Genomic DNA, 14,158 nt, shown 5'->3' with positions numbered 1-14,158 from the left:
GTAGCCATCCTTTTTACTCCAACCCTCCTTAAGTCTTTCTTGCCAAAACACTCGATTTATATTTCTACTTGTAGTTAAATGACAGAAAAGTGTTTTTTCTGGCATGACTTCCATATCTGTTGGCACAGAGCAGGCTTCCGATGGTAGTTTTGGGTACTTGGTGACCCCAAGATACTACTTTTTTCTGTATTTCTCCAACTGTGAACCTTAAGGATTTTTTAAAAATCTTTCTAATCATGCTGTCTGTACATGAGGACAAAATAAACTTGGTTCCACTTCTAGCCAACTTTGTCAATGGTTCCAGTTGATTTGATTTTTTTTTTATTATTGCCCTAACTGTAGGTATAGGAATTTTCAGGAGAGCACAATTTTTTTATAGCCTTCTTGACTTAATGAAGCTGAGCACACTTTTCTCTCATTTGAACTGTATGCTCTCTTATCTCTCCCATGTTATATTGAATAAATAAGGGAATTTAGCCTCTGTTCCACCTCACATTTATGCCACAGTGAAACAGAAAGTTTTGGATTCTGCTTAAAAATTCTGTACACTCTGAGCAACTTACAAATTTAGACATAAATGGAAAAATGCTTCAGTGAAACATTGTTCATAAGAATTTGTAGAGGTGTCAATAATTGTAGCATGTGTGGTTTTCCTTGATGAGGGATTATTTTTTCTCAGAATAATTTTACTTCACTTAAAGGTTTGATTTCTGTCATTTTTCAGTGCGAGTTTAAGGTAATTCTTTTAAAGGCGGAGTGGTGGCTGTGAGGCTAGGGATCTGCACTGGCAATCAGAAGGTTGCTGGTTCGAATCCCGTAACATGCCAAAAGGGACTCTGCTCTGTTGGGCCCTTGAGCAAGACCCTTAACCTGCAATTGTTAAGCACTTTGAGTAGTGAGAAAAGCACTATATAAATGCAAAAAATTATTTTAAAAGTATTATTATTAAAAGGTGATTTATTTTTTTTTTACAACCCATTTTACTCATCTTTACCAGGGGTGCCAGTAATTATGGGGAGGACTGTGTGTGTGTATATCATTTTATCATACTTTTTTTCTTTCCATTTAAAGATGAGTGACTTTATTATTATATCATTTACCACAAAAATATAAATATGTTCAGATGGCATCTATTTTTGTATTTTATTTCAATGTATGCTGACAATTGTAGTAATTGACCATGATCACCTTGTTAAGTTGAACATTTTAATAGTAGTTGCTATGCTGGGCATAGTTTTCCCTAAATTTATTTTCCGAAGACCAAGTTCATCAGTTTCTGGATTTGAAATCTCTTTAGCTCTATGATGGTGTAATTTTCTTTTCCATTGAATGCATAGAGATGCAGCTTTGGCTTCATCCGTGTTGGGATGAGGTTGTTTGAGACCCTGAATTGAAAATACTATAGTTACCTGCTATATTAAATTACAAAAAGTATGCACAGTGAAAACAGCAAGTTGCTATTTAGATTACAGAAATATATAAATATATTACTTAAAATATATAAAAAGGTGTGTGGATGTGTGTGTCTATGTATGTATGTATATATACATATACACAGTGTTGGTGAATGCAAATAGAATACATTATATGTGAGGTTTGAAGTAGCTAACAACATGTTGAAAAGAAAAAAAAATGTCAGTAATGGAAGCATAAAGTGAATCATAACAAATTTACCTTAATGCATGCCGTTTCTACTGCATTTAGAGACTGTAGAACTGTTTTGATCATATTTTGTGCATTCTTGACTATAATCTCATACGATGAACTGCAGGCTGGTGTTGCTGCATTCACTCTTAATTGGGGGAAAAAAGATGAGTGAATTAGTTTCAGAATATTAAAATTTGTTCTATATTATGTCTTGCTTTATATGCATATTGCCATTACCAGATTCAACCAAATTATTTTTTACAACTGTGCTAAAACTTGTGCTTTCTGACAGTTTTTGATCATCTTATGAAAACTGTGAATGTGCAGCTTTTTTATTAATAGTGTTAAATAGTAAATCCAAAATAATTTTTACAATGGTTGCCAACCTTCTTTCTATTAAAACACTGCTTAATTTAGACATATTTTGTAATTTTTTGTAACATCCCTTCACCTTGTGTCTGATAAGTACACAGTTGGAAAATGTATATTCAGTGTGTGTGTATATGTATATATGTGTGATTGAGATATATATATATAATATATAATGTGATATATATATGATATTTATATATATATATATATATATATGATATTTATATACTTGTGTATATGTATATAAGTACACACACACAGAGGCCATGTTATAAAGTTAATTTTGAATAGCTGATTGGTAGGAATTGTAGCTGTTCACAGATAATGTTTTCTGTTTTGGAGACTTTGAGAAACACAGAGTGTAAATAAAAAGTTGTGTAAATTATTACTTTCGCTCACTTAATAAAAGAGTAACTATGTAATGTTAAATATTCTTGGTTTTTTGGCATTTTAGAATTAATAAAGATTATTATACATGATATAAATGTAATGCAGATAAAATTTGAGTAACGCCTAGAGTTGTAAAATAAATATTTGAATATATACTATACAAATACAATATATATACTTTAGTGTTAATGAGGTTTTTATCTCTATGTTTCCATTGGTATACTTTTAAAAACTATACTTAGTTACAGAAACCATTGGAGTTTGTAAATTCTTGGCCAAGACCACAGATGACACAAAAAGGTAAAATAAAGTTTTTTTTCTGGTTTATACATGATTTCTTCCTAAATTTCTCAGTTGTTAAAGGCATTGTCCACTGAGCAGAATGTATTGTGTTTCTGATCAGAAGCATTTAGATTTTTAGTCATAGTAGTAGTAATGTACAGAGTACAGTAGCCGAATACCCAGAGTTTCAGGTTATAACTAATGTGTTATCAACCTTTGTACTCTTCATGTTTTCTACTTGCTCAGATTATTTTATTTGGCAGGAGTGATTAGTTTTTTTTTTAATTGCAGTATAGCTGCATTATTTAAATATGTTTTTCTCTGCAATTTATGCAATACAGTAGTAAACCTTTTTGCATTACATACATATTTAATAATTTTAGAGAAAGTAAAGTTTAGGTATCTTTAGAGAGATCTATCTTTGCTAATAGGTGTCAGATTTTTTTTGTTTTATCATTGGAAAGTCATTTAGTAGATTGTTGCGTAGTCTCTACTTATATTTACACGATAACCAATTATGAGGTTTCTGTTTATGATAATTAAGGTAGCCCTTTAACCTGATTATATTAGTCATGTTCCAATATGCTTTTTACAGCCCTAACTAGGCATAATCAGATTGCTTTATGTGTAAAAGTTAAAAGAATAAAGTAAAGCCCATTCATTCTTTTAAATATTTACAAATAAAAGCAGCAAAGTAAACCAAAGGAACATGAAATAAATGAAGGCCAATTTATAAGTTAAATAAAATAGACTTAAATCATTTCAGAGTTGCATGAAGCCAGAGCCTTTCCAAGAAGCATTGGGCACAAGACAGCAAGCAACTATTCCATAGTGCTGTCCAGTTTAATGAATAGAGTTTTTTTATGCGAAAAAAAAAAATTGTTTTAAATTTGAATTTTTCTGGCTTTTATGCAGTTGTGATTAAACTGTCGTAATGTATTAGTTTTATTTACGTAAGTTTAGTAATTTTTCATTTGATGTTTTAAATAAATATGGTTTGCCAATCCATTTTCCATTATGAGAATGTGAGAAGCTGGAGGCTGTCAGATCAAAAGTGAGTATACTCTATTATGAGGCACACTTGGGCACCTTACAAATATGATTTGTGTAAACTGAAATTTGATAATATTTTTGGCCTTTTTGATTGAAGAAATATCATACCTGGATATGATATTTAGTTGACTGGCTGTATTGTAAATCTGGTCTGCAATAGATTGTAATTCTTTTGCACAGTGTCTGTCAAGGGAGTGATCTGCTATAATGGATGTAAATTTTCCAATTGCTTCACCACATTGAGCAATCTGTTTTGCTGCGATGGTTAGCTCTGCCTTGTTCTGAAAAATAAATAATGACATAATTTTATTAATAACATAACTTTAATGTTAGTGTAGGAGTTTCTGACAAAAACAAGTATGTATATAAAGTTTATTCTAGAGGTCTAAGCTTATAAGTATTTGCACAGAAGTTCAATTGAAATGCTCCATGAACAACTAATCGAAGTATAAAAATAGTTCCTGGTCAATAAAGAGAAGTGGAAAAGCCCAAATTACACATGCTAGTAGGTACGTATCAGCCCATTGTTTTGAAATCAAGTGGATGCTAGTATAAGCAGAAGAGATCTAGTTATAAATTCAGCAAAATATATGCAAACTTTTTTTATTTCTGCTTTTCAACTTGATTTTTTTTTTTTGCTAAAAATGTTTGTTTATAATGATCATTCTTCAATCTAGCCTGCTGAAAGAGATTCCTATCTGGTAATTTTGAATAGTGGTAGTCCATGTACTATGAAGTTAAACTGCCTCACCTTCTTGCACTGTTAATTTACCGTATATAAACTGTAAAGGGAGGAATAAACTAGTACTTTTTTTTTTTTTTTTTGAGTCAACGTAATGCAAACATGCTGAACCAATATTTCCTTGTCTTGAATTCTTGTTTACTACATACTTAATCGAACCTGAAAAGACTCGCATCTGTAAAAATGTAAAGGTCAATCACTTAACTGTACCTTCAGAGGTCCTTTCTTTTTCAAGAACTGGGTCATGTGGTACATCTGGTTACTCATATCTTTAATGATTAGGACAATGTGATTGTTTTCTTCTTCCCAGGTTTCTGTTGTGCTTTTCAGAAAAAGGGCAGCCTCAGCAAGGGATTGTATGCTGTGTGACGAGCAGTGGGCCTAATAAAATAATCAAATTCAATTAAACTTGTTCGTCCTTCTTTACATTAGTCTTCACATCAAATGTTGGTCCTATAAATTGCCTGCAAAAAGAATTTATTATGCTGAAGTTGCAACAAGCTCTGAGATACACTGGAGGAAGTGTTTTGTCTATTGTTAATATTAATCCAAATTTTGTACATTTTTAATTACGTGGTCACAGATCATAATAGCTGAACCCGGCAGAATGTGGCAATTAGTTACAATTTTTAAAATTCGGAATATTTATAATTCATAAAAATTATTTCCAGGCCATACTCAGTCTGACCAACTTTTAGCTGCCAGTCAATTTAACAACATATGCTTGCAATGAGGAGAGGAACTGTAACAACCAGAGGAAACCCATGAGAATATTCAGACACCACACAGAGGGCATGTCAGCTTTGTATTACACTACAGCTCAAGCATTGTGAGGTAGCAATCCTTACCACATTAGGTTTGTCTACACTTAGATGACTAATGACATAAAATAGTCTTTAAAATAATAAAAAATGTTATGTACATTATTGGCATGCATATTTACCTTTCTTGTAAGGTCTGTTCTAATCTAGGAACAGTTGGGAATGTAATAATATACAGAAGAACAATAAATGATATCAAACCTTTTTAGATTCAGCCTCTTGAGCAGTGTGGTCTACTGGCAATGTAGACTTTTTTTGGTCCAGCTTCAGATTGTTGTGTTGCTCTGCATTTGTAATTTTGGCCTCGGACTGCTGCTGGATATTTGCATATTTAAAATGAGTTTCCACTTTAGACTTGCTACACAAGTCTTGTCTGATTAGGTTTGTAGTTTCCTTGTTTATCTCTTTTATTGCTTGAAGATGTGTAAGGATATAATTAGCCTTTGCACCCCATTCCTGTATGAGAATTTCAAGTCTTTGTACATCTGTAACACAGGTTTTGTCTGTTACTGTTCTTGACTTACTGATTATCTCTGAAGTTATTAGAACTAAATGCTCTGTTGTGAGATTCAAAATACTCTGCAACCTTTTATTTTTAATATAATACAGGCTAACTTTTATATTCTCTTGCACTGTCATTATACGTTTCATGAAAACAGATGCAGCTTTTTCAAATTCATCCCTTGTTTCTTCACTGTTGCTTGGTGTATTTGAGCGTGCATATGCCAGATAGACTACATCTCTGATTGAGTCAATATACTGGGAATTTACTGTTCCAGTTAGTGTAGTCAGCTTTTGTGTTTTTAAAGCAAGCTGCCTCTGAAGTATTTCTGCTTTAGCAAGTACTTTTATACTAAACGTAGGTGTGGCAGTAATGGTCTGTGCTAGCTGTATGAAGTCTTCAGTGTAAATATTAACTTCTTCTTGAAGATTTTGAATAGTTTTATTTAAAATGTTGTCTTTACAGCAAAAGATTGATAACTTGGCAGCATGGTGAATTCGAAGAGAGTTTTCAGAAATTGTCCTTAGTGTTTTATGGCAAAAAAACTCTTGCATTATTGTCTTTTGCAGTATTGGCACCATTTCTCCCACTAATAAGCAATCAATTTCGATAAGGAGTACTTTGATAGAAACACACCATAAAACAGAAAAGGCATCACATTTTGCTTTGAGGCAAGATGGATCTTTCAGGGAAGTTTTCACTTTAGTGCACAATAGGTCATAATTGATTTGGGCCTTTTTAAGACTTAATTGCATGTTTACAGCACATTTTTGAGTTAGTTTTGACCCAGTTATAGAAAACATATTTGAACATATTGATTCTGTAATTTCAGAAAAAGATAACATTATTTCTTTGATATCTTCCAGGACTTGACCAGCACATCCTTCTGATCTATTAACTATTGCAGTGCAAATGGCATAATGCCAACCACCAAAAGTGCACAGAAGTATTTTTTTTATTTCACTGATCAAATCAGAACATAAAGTAGCTTGCATGTAAATCCTGCAAATGTCCAATCCAGGGTTGATTGTTATCTCTTGGGCGCACTTTACAAGCTCAGGCAATGCAAACAATAGTTTGGATCTTAGAAGCTGCAGTTTTTCTTTTTCCAATCCCTCAGTTAAAGCAATTGCTTCCTTAGCTGCTTCAGTATAACAACTGGAACACTCCTGAAAATGAATACATGCAGTTTGTAGTTCATGCCAAGATTTCTTCTGTATTGCTACAAATATGGTATGTATCAAAGGTAAAAAATCAATGTCTTGTTTGGATTGTGCACCCTCTAAATGTTCAGGAAAGATCTGGTTCAGTTTAAGCAGGCAGTGTTCTTTGCCTGAAATTGTCTGAAACCTCTGTGAATATGTCGTCTGTTGGGCAGTTCTTTGTTCACTATTCAGAACAGATTTTCTTTCCCCAAAAGAAGTCATCTTTGAGCTCTTAAGTAGCCGAATATCATCTCTCAAAGGGCTAAGAATATCAGGATGGTTAGCACCATCTAAACCATTCCTGAGAATGTGAATTGATTTGATCAGCTGAAGAATCTTTTCAGAAAAGGTTTCCAACTTGTGCGGATTTGACATATTTTCTAAACAGTTATGAGTATTCTGGTTAACTGAATACATAAGTATTTCCACTTGTTTAAGAAGAACCAGCAACCCATTTCGAAAAATAGGGTCATTGCTTTTATCAATATACCCTTTAATAGCCTCAATCATGTGATCAACATGCCTGATGAGAAGTGTTGTCTGTTTGTGGAGCAGCTGAACATCCTTACACTTAAATGCCTCCTCACATTGACTTTTCACATTTGTTAGTTCGCTCACTGAAAGGTCAATAATTTCCCTGATGTCAAAAATGTTGTAAATACTGCGTTTCAGTTGTTTCGTTTCATCATTCCATTGCTGAGAGAGAGTATCCAGCTTTTGCAAAAAGTCTGAACAAAATGAATTTGTGCCTAATGCTGACAGACAGACAATTATATCATCCTTTCGCTGGTTTAGACAAACAATTGATGACTCGATATCCTGGATATTCTTAATATCATCAGAAATTGCTAAAACACTTCCTGCTACTTGTAGAATTCGGTTGGCATGACTGTGGAATGACTCTTGACATAAATGAAAGTCTGTCTTTTTGTTGAAGCTTTTTGCATCTGGAGATTGTGCTATAACAGACCGAAGAAGCTCATTTAAAGGCTCTTCAATATATTTAAAAGCATCTAGGATCTGATAGATGACAGCTGTTCCCATACTTCTTTTCAGGTTCATCAGTTCATGTTTCATGGCTTTGTAGTGGTTATATAAGCTCTCTTGGATATTCGTATCAGCATTATTTTCTAACAGTTTTATCTGAATCATTATTTTTGCTCTGTGTTGCAATAATCGCTGACAGTGTTGAACAAGAGTGAGCTGACTTTGTTCTCTTGAGGCACTTGCCAGTCCCATACACTGAAAGACAAGGTTTCTTACTAAAATATCAAAATGGCAGTCTTTTATTGGGGACAATATTTGCCTGGACAACAACTGGCAGAGAACATTTATTGTTTGTGTGTAAAATCCTGCCTTGTTTTGAGGACTTGAATCTGTGTTGATAAATGAAATTATGCTGAAGATGGCAGTCTGGATTTGATACGTTATGTATTTTTTAGCAGCTTGCATTTCTGGATCTTGTGGATGTTTAATGCAGCCGTGTGTGGCTGTATATAACATGGAGATGCATTTTTTAAGTCTTGCAGAAAAGTTGGTTAAATGCATCTGCTTCATGTGATCAATGAGATCAGAAACACGACTGTTTAATAAATCATTTAAGAGAATTAAAGACTTTGAGAATTCATTTAGTAGCTTTGACAAAGTCGTTACATCTCTGGCTGATTCAATCTGAATGAGACTCTCCAGAAGATGATGGGCAGCTCTGACTATTCTTCGAATCATTGCATCATCTTCTAATAAGAGGATCTATGTAGAGATAAATGAAATCAAACATATGAAAGCTTATTAACAGATGCAGAAAAATCAGATTACATTTTTACTTTTAAAGAATTTCATTGCTCTAGGCCCTAGCACTTTGTTTGTCTTGAGAGGAAATTTTGCATTTTGTCAAGGCTCAAATAATATAACAAATAAAATCGCCCTTCAAACACACACACAAATTCCAAATGTTGTATGTTACAGCCTGATGTCTAATTTTCTTTTTGTTGCTTTTGCCATTTTTCAGTTACTGTTTTTAACATTTTTTTAAATAATTTCTGTTGGGTTTCCTTATTATTTATGTTCTTTCATTTCTTGTGTTTTGTGGGTGGAACCCCAAGAGATGGGGCCACCTTGACATCACTGCTAAAAAAAACACCCTCAGCCTTTATATGTGAGGCTGAATTCTTTAGTAGATCATTAAGCTCGTCAGGAGTATTACAGCATAAGTACAGTTTTTCTTTAAATTTTGGATTATTAGGTTTTTCTCTTCTGTTGTTGGATTACTACATTTGGATTTTGCATTGAGACTCATTTGCCTTGAACTGCCTGTTAGGCCAGTCCTTTGTTAGTTATTCTATTTTTATGTTTCTTTTTTGCTGAATACGTTTCATAGGCACTATATAAATATAAAAACAGATACCAAAAATGCCACAGACCTAGTAATAATAATAATTTAAAAATGAAGTAAATACATTATTAGGAGTAATTGAAACGTTTACTAAAACCAATACCTTGGAAAATTTGATAAATATACTAAGTCTCAAAAGGAAAAATAATAGAAAAAGCTGACAATTCTAGTAAATTAGATACAACAAGAGGCTGAATCTCAACAAAAGAATGAAACAGACTGGGTAAGTAACAGATATGGAAGAGGAACTACTGAAGTGTACTACTCAATAGATCCTTAAGCAACAGTGACATCAGAAGACTAAAGGTGTTTCAGAAGTGGTGGTAATAAACAGAAATAGACATTTGAATGGTACATAATTTAAATGAATTTGAAAGGGTTTTGGAAGAAGAAAAAATTTGAAAATGAGTCAAAGGTGTATTGCACATCTCTTTTAATGGGAACCACCCAAAGGAAAAGATGTCAAACAGACAATAAGGAATAATAATACTGGGTTATATTTTACAAGGCTATGGTTGACAGAAAGGGAAGTCAATGACCTGAGAGAACTTGGCACCAAGGAAGGCCAGAGCCAGGCTGCAAACAACATGTCAATGATGCATTAAATTATGAAACACATTGAAATACTTGGTTAATGTTGTTATACCAGGTGATTTTTGAAGCTTTTTAATTAAAAGTCTATAAAATGGCCTTACAAATCATGTGTATTATTAGCTTCATGCAAAAACATTTTCTTTGTACGGAGCATGCCTTTATAACAGCTGAAGATAATCTTGCACGATCAACAAATCATATATGTGCAGCCAATTGACACAGTAAAGAAAACATGGTATTAGAAAAGCTTTTGGCTACCAAGAGAAGTGCTTTAGTTTTCCTTGATGTGGATTCTGAAAATATATGGAACTGTACGAGGACAATCCCCCAGATTCCCCTATAAATTACTCTGGTGACTGGGGCAACCACAATGTATGATTTACATTGTTGTCATGAGCCTGAAACCATTTGATTGAACCATTTTTAGTGGGAAGCAATCTCTTTGACCTGTGGGCTTAATTTGGTGTTCACCACAGCAGTACTCCTGTACTTCACAAGATGGATGCCTTCTATGAATTATTTCCCTCACTGCCCACTAGACCACTGTTTGTGTTTTTGTGCTGCTTCACTCTGTTATGTTACAGCCAGAGTTTTCTCTTTGACTTGTATTTTATTTAATTTATTTTTGTCAATGTTTTGTTTATTAATTATTGTCATGTTTTGAAGTTAGATTATTTATTTATTTATTGGTGTTCCTTTACGTGCAACTCCATTCTTTGTGTTCTGCTGGTGGTATCCATCACCACTCCTGAGACCCCCCTCTGGCTAAGGATATCGCGTATTAGTCGAGGTATAGCTGCGATTCTTGAGAGACGACCTACCAAGAATTATCATAGAGATCAGGGTTCGAATCCCGCTCATGGCACATTGCTGAATGGAAGAATATATCTAAAATATGTCTTTTTTTAAACTTTCTCTTTGACGAACGGTTCTTTGAATTCTGCTTTGCAGATTTAGTTATTTATTTTTATTTTTTGATTAAGCAAAGACTGTTTAATGAGTGATTGATTTGTTAAGGAACACATGGACAACAAGCATAGTTAAAATCACAATTAAACAAACTGCCTGAAAATTCTATTGAATCATAATTATAACAAATAATAACACATTTCACTTACTTATATAGCACCTTTACCATGGTCTCAGACGGCTGCAAAGATAATCAAAAGGGGTACAATAAAAAGCACAATAAGAATGAATAAATAATAGTTCACAGCCTTGTGTTTGTATGTATTTATAAAATTTGGGAAGTAATATATTCTAGTTGATGCTGACATTTAATTAATTTGAAGTAGGTAAAAATAAATATTTGGGAATACTGCGAAGGGAAATGTTTATATACTTAAACAGTAAACATCACACACACCATTTAGCTAATTATATATATATTCTTCTTCATTCGGCTGCTCCCGTCAGGGGATGCCACAGCGGATCATCTTTTACATATATTCTGGCCAAATCAGGCATCAGCATAGCACACAAACCCGTGAACAATCTGCGCACTGTCCTTTTCAACGCAAAAAACAAGAAATTGACAGCAGAAACACGAAACGAAGTTTATAGCATTCCATGCAGTTTTTGCCCAGCAGTATACATGAGACAAACATCAAAAAGAATTGCAACTCGCATACAGGAACATCGCAACGCCGTCGGAAGGACTCACGATCACAGATCTATATGCATGCAAAATCAACAGGACATACATTTAACTGGGACAATGTACAAGTAAAATTTAAGGCCAGTACTAAAAGTGCCAGAGAACTGGCTAAATCTTGGCTATCAGACAAAAACGCCATTAACAAACATTTGGACATAAATCCAGCATATGCAAACTTAAGTAGAACATGTTTATAATAAATAAAACGTTACGACCTGTTATATGTATACATGCTGTTCTACAGCACAATTCGAATCGTCTGAGTATTACAGGTGTAGGTCTATTTTATAAGCATATTTTATAACATCAATGTTAATATCAAGTATAACTATAATTATTATTCTGTATTAGCATTGATATGAACGATTTGTGAAATAAGTGTTAAGTATAAAAAATGAAACTATGATTATACAATTCAATGTTTATTATATTTATACATTATTATATCTGTCTTTACATGTTTTGCACACATATTTAATAAATGTAATAAACTCCACCAAGAATGATTAAAAAAAATGATTAAAAAATGTGTACATGACTTTAAATATATCTGCACAAACCGACACTCGTGAGTAACATTTTTAGAAAGTTCAAAATGAAACGCAAAGCATCTGTGTGCAGACTTGAACAAGCTTTTACAGAATACATTAACTGACAAGAGGCCGGCCCACCCTTTCTGAGTTTTGGTAGCCAACATGAGCCGTGATTCGCCAATTCTTGGTAGCTGACCGAGCCGTCATTGGCCAATTCTTGGTAGCCGAACCGGGCTGTGAATGGTCAATTCGTGGTAGCCGATACGGGCCGCGATTGGCCCGAGCTTTCAATTCTTGGTAGAATCTTGGTAGCAGAAAGTGATCTGATTGGTTTTCGCTACCAAGAATTACCTTGACTCATGGCTGCTCGGAGGTGCCAATTTAAGAGACAAGGAGGAGGACCTCAGCAGTAGTGCATTGAGGTTGTTAGGAATCTTTTAAGTATTGTTTCATTTCAGATTTATAGACATTTTTGTTTATGTGACTGGATTTTGCTTGTGGAACACCAGTGTAATTTACAGGTAGAATATTGGTATGACTGTATCCTTGTTTAATATCCGGAGCCCTGGGAGGTTAAGCAACCTTTTCTTAGTTGCACAGAGACTGAAACTATTACCTTGTGGTTTATAGTTCAGTACTTTAACTACTAGATCTTGATGTACTTAAATCTGACTTATTTTCCTCTGATAAACCTAAATATTAAATTGTGTATTCTTTATTTATTGAAGTACTCCATCTTCTGTAAATGTACATGTACTGACTACATTGGGCAGCAGCGGTTTCGAAAAAGAAATGGTACCAGAATAAACTAGCCAAGGTGAAAACTGGGACAGTGTAAATCAAGAAAAAAAAGAGTCAAAAATTTGAAAACAAATTCTGAAAACATTTAAAAGAGACCAAAACATAAGTCAAAGAAAATAGTCAAAGGGACAGAAAAAAAGAGTTTGAAACCAGAAATCAAATTTAAACTAAAAGAAAATAGCGCTAGAATTCAAGGTTCTGTACATAAACTTGAACAAACCTTTTACTGTGTACCTTTGACCTGGTGATGCTGTGCAGCCAGACCAAATAAAATGCACAAAACAGAACAGCTGTTACCCATATTAAAAAAAATAATGTCACAAAAAAATGGATCAAAATTATTAAGAATGTGTCTAAATAAAACAAGCGTAACTATTGTGTTCCTTGGCTTCCCAAACCCCTAAAACGATGCTGAGGAATGACTGCAAAAAAAGTTCAAATAACACTTCAGGTCATGACTTACATAGAGATATGGCTGATAAGTACAATTGAGGAGAAAAACGGTTTTGTAATCTTAAATTTACTCTAGATTGATTGAAATTAAGTCACCAAAATGTGTTATAGTTCTTAGTGATGTCAAACAAACATTTAAATTAACAGTGACGTTCTCTGTCCCATGTGTCTCACCTTTTGGGTGTCCAGTAAGATATTCTGAGTGACGACGATTAGCTCTTCTCTGTGTTCTTGAAACTGAGGTTCAATTGAGAGCTTCTGTGCCACCAGCAGTAGTTTATTACCATTTAGAATTAAAGACTCTGTTGCAGGTCCCATTTCCTTTTTCATCAAATCATCTTCAGACTGTTCAGCAATTCTGCATTATGATCATACAACACTTATTGTTAAAACAAAATTTTAAAAAAAGCCTCACTTTACGTTTTATTGATAATTAATTCTAGGTGGAAGTCCAGGTAGTTTTACTTTCTTGGATTCCAGACAGGGGTGCCTTGTGTGAAGAATATACTTTTATTTTATATTAATTTATTTGGCTGTTTTTTACACATTGTAATTTATGAATTGGAAAAATAATAAGTTACAATATCTCTAGAGTTGAACTGCTGGCAGGATAACTGACTTGTCAGAATGAGTGAGTGAGGTGGATTTACTGGTACCCACCTGTATCCACGAGGCTGTACTTTTGATAGTCTGTGGAGGAACGCACGGTCACTT

General features: G+C 33.7%; 1 protein-coding gene across 1 annotated transcript; it reads right to left on the bottom strand.

Annotated features, from left to right (window-relative positions):
• Positions 1 to 527: 527 nt before the first annotated feature.
• Positions 528 to 13,940, bottom strand: LOC127525927 (uncharacterized). Its single transcript, XM_051919247.1, has 6 exons — positions 13,619 to 13,940; positions 5,509 to 8,763; positions 4,697 to 4,867; positions 3,853 to 4,025; positions 1,675 to 1,792; positions 528 to 1,385 (listed from the first exon to the last, which is right to left on the bottom strand). The coding sequence occupies exons 1-6, from the start codon at positions 13,772 to 13,774 to the stop codon at positions 1,185 to 1,187; spliced, it is 4,074 nt and encodes a 1,357-aa protein (XP_051775207.1). The 5' UTR covers positions 13,775 to 13,940; the 3' UTR covers positions 528 to 1,184.
• Between the last annotated feature and the right edge of the window lie 218 nt (positions 13,941 to 14,158).

Source organism: Erpetoichthys calabaricus, chromosome 15, assembly GCF_900747795.2.
Source record: "Erpetoichthys calabaricus chromosome 15, fErpCal1.3, whole genome shotgun sequence".
In the NCBI taxonomy this organism is placed as follows: domain Eukaryota; kingdom Metazoa; phylum Chordata; class Cladistia; order Polypteriformes; family Polypteridae; genus Erpetoichthys; species Erpetoichthys calabaricus.
Note: the sequence above shows the minus strand (reverse complement) of the source record. Positions and strands in the feature narration are given on the sequence as shown.